The sequence below is a fragment of the Carassius auratus genome, chromosome 25 (genome assembly GCF_003368295.1).
Source record: "Carassius auratus strain Wakin chromosome 25, ASM336829v1, whole genome shotgun sequence".
NCBI classification, from domain to species: Eukaryota; Metazoa; Chordata; class Actinopteri; order Cypriniformes; family Cyprinidae; genus Carassius; species Carassius auratus.
Window position 1 is genome coordinate 4979403 of NC_039267.1, and position 20381 is coordinate 4999783.

Consider the following 20381-nt stretch of genomic DNA (forward strand, 5'->3'; position numbering starts at 1 on the left):
CATGAGTGAATTTCTGAATCTATCTGTTGACAATAAATGATTCAATACAGGAACAAGGTATTATTTTGAGTGTTATGGAGGGGGGCATCTAGAACTCTTTTATAAAATACTTTTGGTTCAGTTTCTTCCACATGAGGGCAGCAGAAGACAAAACTCCGGACTCCTGGCAATGATCAAACAAACACACATTTATTTTATTACCCTAACATGCAATTCCACCACAGCAGTGTCACGTTCAACAATAACATTTCATAACGCTCTGTTTAGAGAGATTCAACGTGTTTCTGCATTCTTGCTCATGTTTGTTGGGTTAGCACTGGACTGAGACGCACCTTGCTCAATTCAATTAACAATAACTTTATAGAAGACTCCTCGTAATAACAGTCTTTCCTTCAACAAGCCAGGAACCCTTAAATGGAAAGTTGGATGCCTAAATATAAGAATAATGACAAGCACCATAACGTTAAAAGAGGACAATAATATTACATTTCTTAAAATAGAACCTTTATTATATATAAAAATGCTTTTGATACAAAAATTGTCACAAGTGTGCATTATATGAGGCATTTTTGTACACAAAACAAAGACAATGGTGGTGCACCGAAAAGCAGAAAGCTCCTCGGTGTGAGTGGATGGGACGATCCGGACAGATTCAGTCAATCCACTGACCTGCCAAAGTGGTATAAAAATCCAAATAAACTCCATTTAGTCACATTCACAATGTTAACTTGAGGGCAATGTAAAGAGATCAACAGCTTGAAACATAATCTGCATCATCTTTTGCATTCCTTTTCTAGAATGGCTATTTTATTTAATCTAATATTTGCCTTTAAAGACACCGTTTTGTGTCTTTTTGCATGGCTAACTGTAAATACACAGTTAATGTAATCAGTCTGAGTTAAGAGGAAAACTCATTTCGTATCTTCTTCTACATCTAGAATTCTACACGCACGTCTAATTTCCGTAAGTGCTCAATTTGGCAAGAAAAAAAACTATTTCAATATGGTTTTGATCAAACAGACGCACAATGTGTGCTCCAAATCCTACTCTTTTGAAATAACATTTCTTAAAAGAGGAAAATAATTTGATTCTTCAACTTCGCCAAAAAAAGGGGGGGAAATGAATCGGACTTTCAATTTGAAAACACACTTTCCGTCGAGTTTGTTACCACAGTATCATGGTAAGATTCACCACATATCCTTGTTCAAATCATAGCTTAGATTTACTGTATTATTGTTACTATAATTATTGATTTTAGGTTTTTACAAAGCACCTAAAATGAGTTCAGTCCATGAGATGTGATCAAATCCATGTAGTTCACTACAAAGCAGGTGACTTTCTGACCTTTAAAGAGACACTTTGTCATCATTTACTCACCCTCACGTTGTCCCAAACCCTTATGACCTTCCATCTTTTGTAGGACACAAAATTAGACGTTTAGCAGAATGTCAAAACTGCTCTACAATAAAACTGAATGGTGACCATTGCTACCCAAGTCACTAGAGTTCATAAAGTCTCAAATATGTTGCTTTTTTGACTGATCCACATCCACTTTTATTATGGAAAAAAGCAGCTTGGACATTCTGCTAAATGTCTCCTTTAATGATTTACAGCAAAAATGCAGTCATGCAGGTTCAGAAGGACAAGATTTTCACTTTTAGTCGAACTGCCCCTTTAAAACGGAGGTCTGAACAAGACAATATCTCCTTCAAAGTAACGGCGTTTCACATGTAGATTCAGATATGCCTATACACAACCGAAGCTCTTTAGCTATGAGAGATTAATAACAATTTTACAATGGTCTATGGTCAGTTCTCATTATATAAACAAAACATTGTAGCTGGCTGTTTTCATTTGTCATTAATTACAGTAAAAGATGTATGTACAATAGCAGCAAACACACTTTTGGTAAACGGACAAACCAAACATATGCTTGGAATCGTATCATATTCACATAGAACAGAATCAAAACAAAACCTCGTGGCCGTTACAAAAAAAACAAACAAATTAATTATTTACTTAATTACACATATGTACAACTCCTCCGCAGCGGATGATTTTGGTGTCATTTTGGCCATCTGATTTGCATTTAAACTCCTTTTTAAGTGGGATTATGAAAAAAGACAGATGATTAAACCACAACAATATTGGGAAAATATGCTCATATTCTGACCTATTGAAGAGCTTGTAACATGCTCATGGGGGGCACTTATTTAAAAAAAATATCAGAACATAATTCACGCATGCAAGCACTGTCCTGGCACGACTGCTGTAAATTTATTCAGGAAGAAAATATCAGGAAAACCCTTTCCGGTTCCTCCCTGAAAAGCTGAAATGTTTCTTGAACAAAGCGTGTGGAAAATAAAATAAAATCTTTGTTTCTTCTTTTAAAACTATGTACAAAGCGTGGCCGTTTGCTGGGTGTCATGAGGAGTCCGTGCAGGGCGAGGGGGGCGGGGGGCACAGGTGGAAGTAGCTGCGTTCGGTGGAGGGCGAGGGGGGGCAGCTCTCCTCCGCTGACATGTACTGGCTGCGTGGGGTGGGGGGCGGAGGGTAGGGGTCAGAGTCTGAATTGAGGTCCATGTAGTACTTGTTGCTTTTCCAGCGGCTGGTGGTGTAGTCGCTGTCACACACGTCTGTGCTGCAGGGGGTGGTGGGGGGCGCGACCCCTCGCATCACATACGGCCTGTGGAGGCCAAACATTTAGAGATCAGGAACTTGAGCTTGAGATGTGTGACCTGTCCACCCATCTGTCATCTATTCAACAACCCTATTACCTATCCAATTATTCAACCATGCATTCATAAATCAGCATATATCTGATAAGCTATCTATCCACATCCCTATATACCAGCATACCTACCCTACCATTTCAAATATTTGAGTTACCTACCTACAGAACAACCTATCTACCCAAATTACCAGCATATTAACCCTACCACATCAGATATATGAGCAATCTACCCACCTCTCAGCATATCTACCTTCCCATCTACCAGAATATCTACCCTACCATTCCAGATATTTTGACTATCCACCTACCTTCCTACATATTAGCATATCTACCCTACCATACAAGATCTATCTATCTATCTATCTATCTATCTATCTATCTATCTATCTATCTATCTATCTATCTATCTATCTATCTATCTATCTATCTATCTATCTATCTATCTATCTATCTATCTATCTATCAACCAAACCATACCAGATATTTGAAATAGCTATCTATCTACCCACCCCCCTTCCCATTCATTAGCATATATACCCTACAATTTCAGAAATGAGCTATCTACCTTCGTATGTACCTATCTACCAACCTCTCAGCATATCTACACGACCATATCTACCTTCCCATCTACCAGAATATCTACCCTACCATACCATTCCCATCTATCGAACCATACCAGATATTTGAACTACCTATCTATCTAACCCATTAACATATCTACCCTACCATTTTCAGAAATAAGCTGTATACCTTTGTTTGTACCTATCTACCTACCTATCAGCAAATCTACCCTACAATCACAGATATTTCATCCATCCATCCATCCACTCATCCATCCATCCATCCATCCACTCATCCATCCATCCATCCATCCACTCATCCATCCATCCATCCATTCAATCATCCATCCATCCATCCATCCATCCACTCATCCATCCGCTCATCCATCCATCCGCCCATCCATCCACTCATCCACTCATCCATCCATCCAGGATCTCTGGATTAAAACACACCTGTAAGACCTGGTTGTAGATGGGCTGTTGGATGAATAAAAGACTTCTGCGTTGTAGAGTGAGCGATCTGTCGCTGGTGATGGAGGAGGGTTGAGCATCTATACACAGAAAAGTAAAAAAAAAATTAAAAAAAAAAAATACAAATTTGCTATTATATGGGATAATCCACAACAAAACAGACAATATAAAATATATGAAGGAGCCTTTAACTTTAAACTATAACAATAAACGAATGCATAGCACAGTACCTGAGGGTAAAAAGCTCCTTTGGTGCTGGAAGAGCTACTGGATGAAGCTCCCGTCACATGGTTCCTGTCGTAGAGAGGTGCCCCACTGCTGCTGCTGCCCATGAGACTCACTGAGCTCATCATGGACTTCCCACAGGAAATACCTGCGGCACAGTGAGACAGACTCATCACACACAGAAGACTCATCTCAGGGAAAGACACATTATTCACCTTAAGAGACTGCAGCAGCTATCAAACAGCAGTAAAAGATTTTACCTGTAAAAGTACCGTGCTGTGAATTTGTGGGTGCGATGAAGTTGAGGGGCACGTGAGGGGTCCCGCTGATGTACTCATGTGGGAAGCCTCCGTTGGGGCCCTTGTAATGGCGACAAACAACTCTCTGACAGACAAAACACATGCCTCCCATAACAAAGACAGAGAGGATGATGCCGATGACGGGGCCGATGGTGCTGGTGTTACGCTGAATGTTGTCGGGGGGCAAAGGTAAATCTGTGAAGAAGCCAAACAGGGAAATTTTTTTTATCATAATTCGTTGTTGCATGCACGGTCAAACACCTCATGCTTTTTTCGGTATGGCAAACGTACCGCAGAAAAGCTCGTCAGATTTGTCTGTGCAGTCTGCGAAGGAGTCACACTGCTGTTTCTTCAGAATACACTGGTTGTTGCTACATCGGAACTGATTAGGCATGCAAATGGCTAAAGGGAAAAATGTGAGAGGATAGATCAGTGACTGACACAACAATTAGTCACTTGATAAAAATCGAAATGAAACGGGATGAATTTATGAATGCAACATGTTGTGGATGTGTATCTGTAACTACACACTGGCATTTGAACACCAGTCAGTCATTTACGATTAACGTGATTCACAACACTACAATTTTTTTCAGCTCACTTCAAGTTGCACATAATACACTGCGAATAATTATTGAATGAATTGAGTTAATCATTCGAGCCAATTCAGTGAGATGCCTGATTCGGTAAATAACTCCGAATCATTTTTACTGATTCAGACGAAAAAAATCTATTGATTTATTTGAATCCATTTGTTTTGAGGACAGCAAATTGACTATGTTTTGCACACAAGTGCATGCACTGTTTTGTCCTTCCAAGTATTTTTAACTAAATGCTATTGTACAAATCTAATAATGCATTATCGGTTCACAGAAAAGAGGAGAAGACAGCATTTCACCACATCTGGAATGAAGAACATTACAAAAAAATGGTCGATTACACTTCAGCTGCCTGCCAAAATAATGGCGTAAGGGTTTTCATGAGACTAAAAATGCTGTGTGAAAGTTAAAAATCATGATTTGATTTTGAGGCAAATCTTGTAAGTTTATAGTATTTGTACATCCTGTTGAAAAAGAGCACTGCTTTGACTGGCTTGTCACGCTCATAACCTCAAGATTGTGTGTGTTTTTACAGAATCAGGCACAGGTGGAAATCCTGGTAAATCAGCAGCTTTAAACTGTGTAACAGTAGGACGTACTGGCGCAATCCTGTTCATCAGAGCCGTCCGCACAGTCGGGTTCTCCGTTGCAGCGCAGCTGAGAGTCCACGCATTGGCCTTTGTCGCACTGAAACTGGAGCTCGGAGCAGATGGGACAGTTCATCTCGTCGCTGTGGTCTGCGCACTCTGCGATGCCGTCACAGCGCCAAGCCATGGGGATGCAGTCGATCTCGCCAGTAGAGCAGGTGAACTGCTCGCTAGAGCAGGTGGGAGGCTCTGAGGGGGGTTGTGGGTAAATATGTTATCAGCACACATGCATGAAAACCAATAGGTGTGTGTGTGTGTGTGTGTGTGTATATATATATATATTTACTTATTTATGTATACATGTACCTCCACAGCTGAGCAGATTTTGAAGCAGCACCAGGTGTGTGGGACACGAGCAGCGTGGCGTCCCATCACCCTTAGCAATGCAGATGTGGGAGCAACCTCCGTTGTCACGGGAACAAGGGTGGGAAGCTGTAAGGAAGATTAAAGGATAATTACACTCTTTAATCACAGGAACTCTGAGGCCACATGGTCTATGATTTTTGCAATTTAAACAAGGATAAATGGAGGTTTAAAACGCTCAACTACCAGTGTAAATTTGTTTAGGTGTTTTTGACTAGTCTGGCATTTCATTAAGGTAGTTAACAAAGAAACTGGGCTCTTTTTACAGGTTTCAAGACAAGCAAGCAACACATTTTTTTTTATTTTATTTTAGCAAACAAGATTATATATAATGTTAAAATACTGAAATATCATCTGATTAAATATAATTTAGGACATACTATTTTAACTATATTAATAAAATGTAAAAACATAATATAATCATATATTTATGTTTTTATTAGATGTGATTAATCATTATGCACGTGTACATAATGCATTTATATGGTGTATATTTGTTATGTATATATAAATACACACACACATGCAGGTATATTTATATATTATATATAAAATATGAATTATATGAATGTAAATGTACATACATTCAAATATTTTCAAAATATATACTGTAAGCATGTATCTTTATAAATACATAAATATACACTGTGCACATATAAACAAAAATGTTTTTTCTTTTGGATGCGATTTATTGTGATTAATCATTCACCAGCACCAAATTTATACTACAGTAGATCAATATATTATCATAAGTGACATAAGATATCCATTAGAAAAGTTATAATAAATACATTTAAATGTAATTTAAGATAATATTTAAATCATATGTGTATTATTATACTATAGTAGATAATTATATTATATAGTGCGGTAAATGACAGAAGACTTTTCTGTGCTGCCATCCATTATTCAAATATTATAATACATTTTAATATAAATTATAATAATAATAATTATAATAATGATTATAATAATTTATATTATATTACATTATATTAATATACAGGTAGCTCACAAGGAACAAAGCTAATGTTTTTTTTTAAATGTAAGAAACAGCTCTGGCTTTACCAAACTCCTCTGGCTCCATGTACTCCACTGCATGGATGCCGGTCAGGTACTGGAGTCGCCCCTGAATGCGGGTCCTCTTCTCTCCGGTCAGCTTATCCACGCATTCGATCATCTGCTGCTGTTTGTCGATCCAGTACAGGTGATCACCCAACACAGTCAGACCGACAGGCTGAAGGATGTTGGAGTCCTGGAGAACGATACGATTGGCCCCTAGGAAGCAAACAAAGAGATCCGCAGAGTCATAATTCAAGTTTTTCAACGGTATCACGTTATAAATCCTATCTTTTGGGCCTTTGTGTTGGTCATTTGGCTGAAGAGTAGGGTCCTGTTGCGTAAGGAGATTAGCCATGGCTTAAGGTGTGATCATCTGTCTTATGCTAACATCAAACATCAGAGCTCAGCATCTGGAGAGACTTTGTATTCTGGCAGCTCACTGGCAATAATAAAGCAATCGAGTGATTTTCTGACAAAGGCACTTAAATAACCTCAGAAGAATAAACTAAGATACAGTCCATCAAATTCTTCATTAGAGCTTGTCAATGTATATACCAGGTTAAGACAACACAGACTATACTGTTTTGATTAGTTTAGACTGGATGGTATTGATAATATACAGTGCAAGTATAGATAGTGCCTGGCCTGTGCTCTCGGCCAGTATTTGTTTGGTTTCCATAGCTATGTCATTTGACATGTTTAGAAGATCAGATCTCATTGGAGAGGTCAGGAGTTGTCCTTGTTTCATATGGCGTTCCAGGATACTGCAGAACTGATTGCAATCAATTTGCCCACAGGCGAAACAATACAAGACAGGAAAAAAAAAACATTCTGAGCACGAGATTCAGTGACATTTATGGTTACATGTGACCTAATCCTTCTGGCAAATTTGTGACATCAAAATTGATCTTTAAAATAAATGACTAACATTGAGCTGCATGGGAACATTTCGTTTTTCAAGTATTAAATCATGAAGTTTTGGTACGATTTTACAAACAAAATGATCTTCGTTGTTACAAATCTATTTTACATTACTTTTGTGTTAGCAATTCATTTTATTTCAAAAACTCCACTTTAACTATGTTATTTTACTATTATTTATACAGATACCATTATTGTGGTTATTACTATTTTTTTATTAGATTTTTTTCAGTGATCATTTTAATTGTAGTTTAAGTTTTAATAATTGTTTTACGTGCTTTTGCCATTTTTATTAGGTTTTGTTTTTTTCTTTTTAACTTTAAAATAATTAGCTGTTTTAATTCAAATTTTAATTTTAGTCATTTCAGTACTTCAAAAAGCAGAAAACTGAACTGAAATAAATGAAGTTTAAGTTGAAGTTTGAACCAATATTTTATTTAAAGGGGTCATGAAATGAGAAACCAAATTTGCCTTGATCTTTTGGAATATAAGAGGTCTTTGTACCATTAAAACGTCCTGCAAGTTTCATAGCTTAAGACGTCCTCCCCATTATAAACGAGCCATTTATTTAATCAAGCTCTAAATACAGCTCGTTCTGGATCCATGGTAAGAAGTGACGTCACGGTGCGAAGTGACGTTCCAACCATTTGCATATGACCGCCTCCAGCACAAGACAACTACGCTCATTTCGGATCGTTGTCGCGCTGCGCGCCTCACAAGTGTTCAGTCGACGGACAGCGAGTGGGTCTGTGTACAGGAAAATTACAATGCCACGCAGATGTGCTGTTCCTGGCTGTGGACAAACAACATCTTTGAATACGCTGCCGAAAGATCCTGACGTCAGGGAAAAATGGATGCAGTTTATTTGTATAAGAGAATCTTGAAAATATGTCGCCTTTCTAGTAGGCCTACATGTAATAGAAGATTAAAAATGTTGCCTTATCAATGCTGCATCTTCAAATATGGCCTGTGCATGCATTTTTGTCCGCAGTACACCCTATCAAATCATTGAAATTAGGTAAATAATGTTGAACTGTTAGCATATTAAACTATAGAATAATTATGCAACAATAAACCGTTTTCAAGTGTCTCGGGTTACAATTTTTTTATTAATTCAAAATAGTTTCACTTTCCATGTGGACACGGGCTGATCCAGTCTTCGTTGTTGTGGTGATGGTTCATTTTCCTCTGATTCCTCATCTGATTCCGGCTCAAACATATAAGGTTTTATCATTGCAAGAGCCATAGCTTCGAATGCATCACTCGCTACTAAACAGTTACGCTCAATCCGCAAATGTTCCGTCAAATGTCATTAGCCAATCATAACAGTGGGCGTTAACACTGAACTCTTAAAGGGGAAACAACCCAAAACAGACTGTTTGAATCAAAGGATGAGAAACAGGGTGGGAAAATGTCATAATTCACTACATTTTAAAAGTTTTTTTTTTTTTTAACTATAGTAATACTATAATTGCACCTAGGGGACCATAATAATAAAATAAAAAAACCCATGTCATGACCCCTTTAATTCCAGCTATATTTAAATTAAAAACTATTTTCAAATTTTTAAGTTTTAGTTAAAATAATAACACTGATTCAAACAATATTTACATATCGGCAGATTTGAGCAATTTATTGTAAACTTATTGTAAATATAGCTTAATTACCAAAAATCTCAAAATGACTATCCACTGTACATTTTAACCTAGTGATTTTAGTTTTTATTTAACAGTACTCAGACAAAATTGTACCGATGTTATAATAAAGGCCTTAACATGAGATATGAAAGCAAAAATGTAGTAGTATTTACCAGACAGGTCACTGCTCTCAATCCGCTTCAGGTCTGCATCCACCCAGAACAGTTTGCCCAGCTTGTTGTCCAAAGCCAGTGCAACGGGGCGGATCAAGCCGGTTGTGAACAGGGATTCACGCTCCGTCCCATCCAAAGATGCACCTTCGATTTTAGCTGAACGATCCTGGACAGTAGTGAAATACATGTATCTGTGGAAAAAAAAAAGTTTGGAAATTACATACCATTTTCCTAATAGTAAAAATGTGACTAAAAATGTGGCTTTAATTGGATTATGCAAACATCTTTCAAGATGTTTCAACATCTATCAACATAATAAAAGTGTTAGTAGTAATTTATGTTATTGCATTGCATAACAAACACATGCTCTTTAGCAATGGATAAACATTCATTTGTTGAACGGAGGGAAGATCTTTGATGGGGCCATGTTGTTTTGACTGTGTGGGAGAATTGGTGTGTATCTTCACACAACCCAAAAGCCCTTTAGCTCTAATGTTATGTCTAGACTAGTCTGTGATAACTCTCAAAAGTGCGTTTTCTCCTTTGTTTCCAGTTGCAGTCTGGGAAACCCACAATTTGCATCTGTTAGCAATTTTTCTCGGCTTAAAAGAACAGAACACTGATACTGATATCATACACTACAGTGTCTTTAAAAATGAGATAAACCATTACAACAACAAAGCAAACCACTTAAAAACAGTTACCTCCTTTGGGAATCATTTGGGGGATCTACATTATATGTGATGCATTTCCAATGCTAAGATGGGAACAGAAAAAATGAATAAACCCCAAAATTGGTTTGGCTGATGGATCTGAAGATGCCTTCTCTGAGTCAGAGCACTATGGAGTATGTACTTGCTAAACATCTGCCAATGTCTGACTTTAGCGCGGGGGAATGTAGCATATTGCGTATTAAATTTCCCACCTGTGACGTTAAACAAATCCTTATGCGAACATCTTTGAAGATGTTTTGAACCTGAACGATCTGAAAAACTAGGTAAAGCAATGCTTCATCAATTTTACGACATTTTGAGGTTGTTGCATTTTGGATCCAGATCCAACGACTAGCTTATACGAACTTTCAGAGAGGGGTTAGCACATTGTCTTGATCAGTACAAATAAGGCACACCTAGTGAAATTAGGTATAAAAAAATAAAAAAATAAAAAAAACCTGGGAACATCGATAGCCTTGTGGGCAGCGTACTGAAATACAGCATTGTTGCGCTATGGTTGTCCAAAATTCAAGGACCTTTCCCATTCCAGGCCTTCCCTTTCCCATCTATTCTAATGTAATAAAGGCGAAAATGCAAAAAAAAAAAAAAAAAAAAATTGTACAAAATAAATAAATAAAAGATTAGAAATGAAATAAAATAAAAATGTTGCCTCTTTATTTATGATTTATTTTTGCCATTTTATTTTGCCTTTTATTATAATAGGACAGATAATAACTGACAGGAAGCAAAGTGGGAGAGAGAGAAGGGGGCAGGATCGGGAACATGCTGATTCTATTTACCCATCTCATAAACAAAGCAGCACAATCGGTCTAGTTAGGGATAAATGGGAAACTAAATAAAGGGTTAAATGCAATGATCTTGATCTCAAATATGCCTGTATTTGTGCCATAATTTGTCTGTCCTGCCACTCTTGTGGGAGACGTCCCCTCCACCCCACCCAGACCAGGCTGTGAGGGTGAGACGTAAATAGAAAACCCACTGATGACAGTCAAACTAACAATGGGACACACACAATTACAGTGCATGTAGCCAACGCCTGCGTATGGTCGACCCGCGAGTGAGCACCGCAGCACGGGGACCACAGAGGGCCATCTGTTCCACATATTTGGCTATTGGAGAGGCCTGGATGAAATCAAGAGTTTTCCTACAATATGAAAGAAATGGCGAAGTGCCCCGTCATTAGCGTATCCAGTTCTGTGCTGTAATTTTAAGTCCGCTGGCCATAAATCAATAAACATTTGATAAGTTGCTGTTAAGTTCATGGAAAGGAGCCAAACCGAAGCTGAATAATAAAATCTGGCCCGAGGTTATGGATGAGCAGTTAAATTTAATGCAGGTTGTAATGATAATGACATGCCCTATATTTTATTTGCTAATTAATAATTGTACCCTTTCTCAGCGTTCACCACGATAGCACGTGGCTTGTCCACGTCATCCTTCAGGACCTCCCCGATCACATGGCCATCCATGCGATGGATGTTGATGGTGTTGGTGGTCTCGCAGGTCCAGTAGACGGTGCGACTGTAGGGGTCCAGACTCAAGTCATGAGGCTGCTTTGGGTGGAGGTTGGTTGGGGTCATCACTGTGGATGCCTGGATAATTCAGATGACATCAATTTAAATTAGGACTCCTAACATACAATTACATGATATGCTGAGTAATGAATTTAATTAAACATTCCATATCATATCAGATATCAATTTCATGAAAATAATACCAAAAGTGGATTGAAAATGGGTTTAGATAACAAATATTTAAATATTACAATTATTTACTTAAACAATAAGTATTATTATTAACATGATATATTGTAATAGCATTATTAATAGTAATAATATTTGCAACTATCAAGATACTACTACTAATACTATTATATATATATATATATATATATATATATATATATATATATATATATATATATATATATATATATATATTTATAAGCTGAATAATAAATCAAATTAATAAAAAATTCCATATCATAACATATAATATCATATAAATTTAATGAAAATCATACAAAAAGGGCATCAGAAATGGTTTTAAATTACAAATATAGAAGTATTTAAATTATATATTATTTTATTATTATTATTAATAATAATAATAATAATAATAATAATAAGTATTGCTGTTATTAATATAATAATGTAATATATTATAATAATGTTAATGTTAATAACTAAATTGTTTATGATCAACATACTACTACTACTAATAATAATGATAATACAAAAAGATTTCTTAGTAAAAACCAACCCACTGTTTGTATTATATTAATTTTGGGATAATTATAATAATTTACCGTCAACATAATTACACAATAATCTAAATGATTAGACAAATTAACAACAAATAATAACATGTTTTAATAATAATAATAATATTGTTTACTTTAAATAAATTATATATTATAATGAATTATAATTATATTATATATAATATATTCAAATAATGGATCAATTAAGCAATAAATACAGTGAGTATACTATCATGATCAAGTAACATCAACATTGTTTGAGTGAACAGTCACCTGACTGCCGTCGTCTCGGGCGCTGCGGATGTTTTGTCGGCCATCCACCCAGTAGACCAGGCGTTCCAGAGGGTCAAAGCTGATGGCGCGCAAGTTCTTCATAACGTGGATCGGTAGAATCATGTCTGGACTCTGTTCTCCCAGGACCATTCGACTGATGGAGCTCTTCTGGCTGAAGAGCAGGAAGCTAGAGGGCGCTGTTGAGCAAAACAAGAGGAAGGTGAGACTGAAGGATCCAAACTCAGTTACAGGAGCACAGGTCAACAATGGACATCTCAGAGCCAGCTCCATTCCTCTGATCAGAAGAGGAAGGTCAGCTAAATGCAATCATACGAACTAAACGCAATCAGACTTTCCCTCCAGGCCATGAAAGAATGAAGAAACAAGAGGGAGTAAAATCACAAGTAGAAACACATTAGCGTTGCCAAGACCTCTGCACTATTGGCCAAATGCTCTCACATACTCTCCCTGGTGCGCTTGTTTAATCCAAGTTCTCTAATTTTTAAGCTTATAAGGAATTAAATGCATATGACTGAGTTTTGCATGGCCGGGAGCCATTGTTTTCTAATGCCGTTTAAAACTGCCAACTACATCTTAAAACCCATGACTCACTTTAATGTCGGTAAAACCCAGTGAACTTCATGGCTGGGAGACCGTAGATTACTTTACCCCCGATGGCTGTTAAAATCTCCAAACAGTGCATTTTAATAAGGGTTCAGCAATAAGGACAATATTATGGAATAAAAACAACAATAAATTAAAATTAAAATAATTAGAAGCCAAAGGAGAAACAATGGTAAAAAAATGCCGTAACTTTGAACACTTTACATTTTCCTTCTAAACCCTCTATGCCAAAAAACTCACAGCTGCAGTTGCGTCCGTTCGCCTCCAGGGTGTAGTGGGAAGCGCAGCGGCACTGGGCTCCAGAGGGTGACGCTAGGCAGAGGTGGGCGCAGTTGCCATTGTTCTGCGAACACTCGTTGGCACCGTCTTGTCTGGAGGAGTGGAAAACCAGGATGTCCATGACATACTCCAGGTGCCCCTGCACCACCGTTCGGTTCAAGCCACTGCGTTTGTCGGCCCGCTCGATGCTGCGCAGGTTCCAGTCGGTCCAGTAGATGTAATCGCGATACTGAGTCAAGCCAAACGGATGAGGGAGATCGTCAGCCACTATCTCTCTCTGCAAACCTGAGGACGATAAACCAAGAACATTGGACGGTCAGATATCGTACGGTTTAAGAGGCATTTCTGATGATTGTGGGGTTTTTAAAACCTAGGATTTTTCACCTTGCATGTTTGTGGACTCAATCATGCAGGTGTCCAGGTCTGTCCAGTACAGTCGCTGGTCGATGAAGTCAATCGTGAGACCGTTGGCTCGGCCCACTTTGTCCACCAAAGTCATGATGTTACTGCCATCCATGTGAGCTCGAGCTATCCTGGGTCGACCTCCCCATTCTGTCCAGTACATGTACCTGCAAACCCAAATCATTTACTTGACTGCAGATCTAACAAAACTAGAAAGAACTTTACTTGTCATCATACTGACAAATATTTGCTTAATTTTGCCAAAATTGCTCATTTTCAACTGCTGTCCCTGGGTGGGTTGATAAAACAAAAAAACACTTTCTATAAATAATAAAGACATTCTTACTAAATATAAAATTAACAAACAATAAATTAGTCATTTCCTACATAGTTCCTAATTTACTTGCATTAATAAATATTTGATAAATAAGAATATAACATTTAGAAAATAATCATTAATATATACTGAAATTACTAATATTTATGTACATGTATACAAAAATATTTCAAACCATTTTATTATTACATTTTTTATAAAATTTCTTTATAAAATAGAGTAAATGAAAGAATGTTTAATCTAATTTTTAATCTAAAATACATGTACTATTCATTTATGACTCATTTTTATTTGCTATGCAATTAACAAAATATGTATTAATCATACATTAAAACATTTTAATTAAAATTCATTAATAACAACTAAAAATGATAAAATTGATTTGATTCTGAAGTTACTAATATTTGTTTTGAAATATATAACACTTAAATAGTATAGTGATATGTATTATTTATAAATAAATCAACATATAACACATAAAATATAATGTATGAATAAATGACAAATTAATGTTTAATAAAGACAGTAAAAAAATAAAATAATGTACTATTCATTTATTTTTCATTTTATTTGCTATGCAATTAATACAATTATTATATTATACGAATTAACCATCAATTAATACATATTCAATAAATAAGCATTACTAATATATAAAAATATTAGATACTGATATTACTAATACAAATATTTACAGTTTAATTTATTTAAAAGATATTTAATCAATATAATCAATAAAGGAATGTCTAGCTAAAGCAAAAAAAAACACAACAACAACGAATAGTTGCAATATAATTAATACAATATTAATTATATTGATTATTCATAATAATTAATACGTGTTTAATTAATATGAAGTTACATCAATGATACTTAAGTTATTATATTTATACATAATATTTAAAAATTATAATATTCATATTTATTTGTTTATAAATAAATTTGTCAAAATTATAATTAATAAATGTTTAGTCTAGCTTCAGCAAAAGCTTGTATGACAGGTTAAAACTTAAAAGATTAGCGAGGCTGAGCAGCCAATGTTAAACAATGTAAAGACGTTACTTTCCCCCCGTCAGGTAAGCAAGCAGTGAAAAGCACACCTCACCAACCCCTCAGCCCACTCAATACACCACTGGGCTAAGAGTCAACTGAGTCAACACCTCTCAGTGTTAAGGTGAGAAGAGACAATGCTGAAGAATGCGTTGGCTAATAGAGGCAGTCGTGCCTCAGAAGCCACAGGAATGCCTGCTGGGCGCTGGAGGACATGACTTCACTCCTCTGAGCCACATGCAGCGGCTGCGGCATGTTGGCACTTGTCTTCTGCCACACATACAACTTGATGCCCCGAGGACATGCTATAATACCAATGAGTGTGTCTGTGTTGGAGTATGAGGGCGTTAAATCAGATATTTAACTAGTGGTGATCGATTAGCATAACTACAAAATGTAGGAAGCCTCCGGTTCACCAAAACACAAATGGATGGGTGAACACGTGAACAATAAACAGTGCGCATGCAACATGGTTAAAGTGACATGCAGTGAATTTAAGGGGGGGATTGTTGCTAAAGGAGTCAGAGCAGGACTAAAGCTAGTGTTCCTACCCACTGGCAGGATCCAGAGCTAGAGAGCGAGGGTTATCCAGGTCTTTGCAGACCAGCACTTGTCGGTACTGGCCATCCAGATGGGCCACTTCAATACGGTTGGTGCCCGTATCAGCCCAGTAGAGGTTTCGACCCATCCAGTCCACAGCCATACCCTCAGGATAGTCCAAGCCAAACTCAATGACCGGTTCCACCAAGCTGCCATTCATGAAGGCTCTGCTGATAGTCTAAACAAGAAAAGCAATCAAGGAAGTGACTAAATACTCAAAACTAAGAGTATTAATAATAATATACACACACACACACACACATACACACTAACAATCACAAAATTGTGCAAAAATATTTTTATAATTATGTGTATAAGAACATATTTATCTACAACTCTAAATAATATCAATGCTGCTACACTTCATGTACATACATACATACATGCATATATATATACACACATACATATATATATATATATATATATATATATATATATATATATATATATATATATATATATATATATATATATATATATATATATATATATATATATATATATATATACATATATACACACATATGTACACACACACACTATATTCCATAATCCTTAAGAACACACTTATTTACCTGTCACTAATTTTTTTTCCAAATGCTGCTATACTCATGCATGTATCAATGTCCTGTTTATGTACCTTTAACTACCTATTGTTCGTACCTTTAAGTACCTAAAGGTATAGTAGTATATTTGTATAAATGTGTCACCGTTGCTCCCTGATGGAACTATGTTTCGCTTTTAACAATTGCCATGCAATATGGACTTTGTAATATATAATGTTATGAAATATATAATTGTTTACATTAATTCAATTATCAGAATAAGAATAAAATGTATTAACTAACTGATTAAACACATTTGAGCATGAAATAACCTGCTAATAGAAACATCATTATCATCATTATCTGACAATGATGTTATTCATTTATATCTAATATTTAGAAATCTTAATGCTTTACATTTATTTATTCATAAAAAAAACGCTAGTTAGTGCTGGTTTAGCTGGTGGAGTGGTATCGCCATACTGTTCACCAGCACAGTCTTCTAATAACCTTTGTTGTGGTTTTACAATTTAAGTTATCTTAAATGAGCAATACAAATGTCTTCATCACAAAACTGAAAAATACAGGCTGCTTTAGACCTTTCGAGGTGAAACATCTTGGACTTTTTCCCCACTGACATTTTAAATCTGAGTGCAACAGCTGCTTTGGGTTAGAAGCTGATGGCATTGTTTTACCATCCTCCAGTGCGAGGTAAAAATCGACAGCTAAACTTTTCATAATCCTTGGTTTACTTTTACTTTGATTTTAATGTACAATGGCTCACTTAAAACTTTCTTTTTTTTAGACACACTGAAGTTAAAAAGTTAAAATCACGATGGACACAAAAGTAGTCCGTACCTTGGTGATGACATCAGTCCAATAGATCCTGTTTTCCAAAACATCAAAGTCAAGTGCGGTGACCTCCTTTACCCCGGTGAGCGGGATGGGCACGTCATTGCTGTTGGTGCCCAGAGAGATGCTGCGTATGTCAGCACGGTTGGTGAAGAGCAGGAACGCTTCTGGAACCACACAAGTGCGCAGGTCACTCAGCAACTCCAAGCCCATGGGGCAGGCGCAGCTTAGACCCTGGGGCCGATGGAAACACAGGTGACTGCAGCCGCCGTTGTTCTCCGCACAGCCGTTAGTGCCTGAACACACACAAATAGAGATCTATGGATCAGCTTCATGGACATGCATTGATCTCACAGCGATTTATTGTTGCTGTTTGAAGTCCTCCTATTAGTTTTGTGGCAGAAACCATTTTTTATTCAATGAATCTATTTATAAATTAATTATTACACAAATATAATTCTGTCAGGATCACTTTCCTCAAAATTACTGACAATTAGTATACAGTTTGGTTTGGTGGTACATGCAGCCTGTCATGAATGAGCAGGGAGAGCAGCAATAACAACCCCCAAGGGTAAACCGAACAGAACAAAGCAGATATCATTCATGTACTTAATGATATTTAAGAGTAACACATTATTCAAGATAAAAGGAGTCTGATTCAATGAGGAATATCAGAAAGCCAAGTCCTGACTGTGGCAAAAGGAGGAGCTGGGGATGGAGGAGGGTAATTTGCTCCTGAGCAAGCGAAAAAAGGGTGATAAACTGAGTCAGCCGATGCAAGCTTGACTCACGTGACCTGCCAGAACTAACGCTATATGCTTAATAAATATTTCCAAAAACAAATAATAAAAAATCTATTATATCTATTGTAATTTATATTTATCAGTGTTATTTTAGTATCTTTTACACTACATACTATAATTTATTATTTCAGATATTTTTTTCTTGTTTATAATATTATCAATATTTAAAAAGGTATTCATAAATTATTTCAAAACAATTTATTAAAATGTATTATTCTAAACACTCCAACAATTTTTTTAATTATTTATATATATCAATATAAACAAAAACATTATTATTAAAACGATTTTTGTTCACAAGTATGAATCAATAAAAAAGAAACAATTATTTATATATAAATAATTATTAAATAAATAAAATCTAAGTAAAAAATATAAAATACCATCAAATAAATAATAATTGCATTTAGCATATTACTTATCATAATAAGTAATTTACTAAGATTTCACGGGTATTTAAAATATTTTTTTAAACAATACAAAAGGTGTTCCAGGCTTGGCATTTTTAGTCCAGATTTCTAGAAGAATCAATAATTAGCAGAAGTATTTCACAGCAACACATCTTAATACGTTTCCACGCAATTATAAAAAAAAAAGTAACTAGTACTAAAAAAGTAAGTACATTTTAAAATGTAATCCAGATTACATGTAATCAGTTACTACACAGCACTGCATACTGTTCTGATTTTCAAATGTACCTTTCAGGTCAGAATAGTTTTAAAAGTAAGAAAGTCTTACCAAAGGTCTCTGAGACTTTTGTGGCTTTGAGACCCATGAGGTCAGGGAGCTGCTCGACGATGACCTCACGTGTGGTATTGGTGATGTGAACTCTTTCGATGCTCCTCCTCTGCCAATCCGTCCAGTAGATATACTCTCCCAGCAGCGTAAAACCAAAGATATGAGGTAGCTTGTCCTCTAGAATGGTCATCCTATTAGTGCCATCCACATTAATGACCTGTAATTTTTTTTTTAAATCAGTTAGGTTTTGTCCTTGGTCACCGTTCATCTTCACAGCATGAATATCTCCTTTTGTGTTTCACATAATAAAGAAAAGTAATACAACACATTAGGAAGAGAAGTTTTTATGTTTAAATGAACTAGGCCTATCTCTTTAAGAAAATTGACAAATGTAGGTGGTCAGATCAAACGATTTCAATTAACAGCAGAAAACAGGAAATAAATGAACAAATCAGCCTGGATCTGTTTACATTCGCCAAACAGCTGTACACCACATGCACCATTGGACAGATCTCCAAATACTCAGATATTTGAACTGCCATAATTGCAGTATCCTAATCCAAACCAGCTAGGATTTCCCAATTGTGGAAAAAAAAATCCCCAACCAAATATGTAACTGCCAAAAGAGTAGCTATTTTAAGTCATTACAGAGTACGCAAGCTTGAGCATGACTCTTTGAATCTCTACGCTTAGTGTTTTTTTTTTTTTTTTCACTAAAGAAAGGCTACACAATCATTCCTATTTCAGTGAACGTGACAAAATAAGATTCCAGTCACAAGGGTTGCATTACAGGGAGGAAAATAATGCAAACTGATATAGGGAGTGGAGCCAGGACATGCCTGAATCTTAAAAAAAAAAGAGAGAGAGAAAAGCAAGAGAAAGTGACAGATGGGAGGTTGAAACCAAGTGGGTTGCTGGGAATTGAGTTTGTTTCTGAAAAGGTTGCAATTACCGTTTCTGGAAACAGTCCTGACATTACTACTCCTCGAAATAGACGGCTTTCCATTTTTTCGCATTTAGTGAACGGGTGTCAGTTGCAGTAAATGCTACCCACCTGATCAAATACATTCTGGAAAAAGCTTGAAACGGGCAAAAAACTGCAAGGAAAAACCTCGAAAGCTACTAGCTTTATCCAGGCTTACTGCGAAGGCCCAGAACTGATCCGAGTTCAATCGCTTGCTTTCTCT

General features: G+C 36.3%; 1 protein-coding gene across 1 annotated transcript in view; it reads right to left on the bottom strand.

Annotated features, from left to right (window-relative positions):
* Positions 1-487: 487 nt before the first annotated feature.
* LOC113043065 (low-density lipoprotein receptor-related protein 5-like) overlaps positions 488-20381 on the bottom strand; it is a 64104-nt gene continuing 44210 nt past the window's right edge. Inside the window, exons 9-24 of the mRNA XM_026202191.1 lie at positions 19195-19411; positions 17660-17949; positions 16205-16431; positions 14249-14433; positions 13826-14149; positions 12962-13158; positions 11815-12017; positions 9692-9882; positions 6967-7176; positions 5842-5967; positions 5488-5724; positions 4581-4691; positions 4251-4484; positions 3996-4138; positions 3748-3845; positions 488-2686 (exon numbers count right to left, since the gene is read on the bottom strand). Of these exons, the coding sequence (XP_026057976.1) occupies positions 2425-2686; positions 3748-3845; positions 3996-4138; positions 4251-4484; positions 4581-4691; positions 5488-5724; positions 5842-5967; positions 6967-7176; positions 9692-9882; positions 11815-12017; positions 12962-13158; positions 13826-14149; positions 14249-14433; positions 16205-16431; positions 17660-17949; positions 19195-19411 (3255 nt within the window). The 3' untranslated portion in view covers positions 488-2424. The remainder of the gene's footprint in view (positions 2687-3747; positions 3846-3995; positions 4139-4250; positions 4485-4580; positions 4692-5487; positions 5725-5841; positions 5968-6966; positions 7177-9691; positions 9883-11814; positions 12018-12961; positions 13159-13825; positions 14150-14248; positions 14434-16204; positions 16432-17659; positions 17950-19194; positions 19412-20381) is intronic.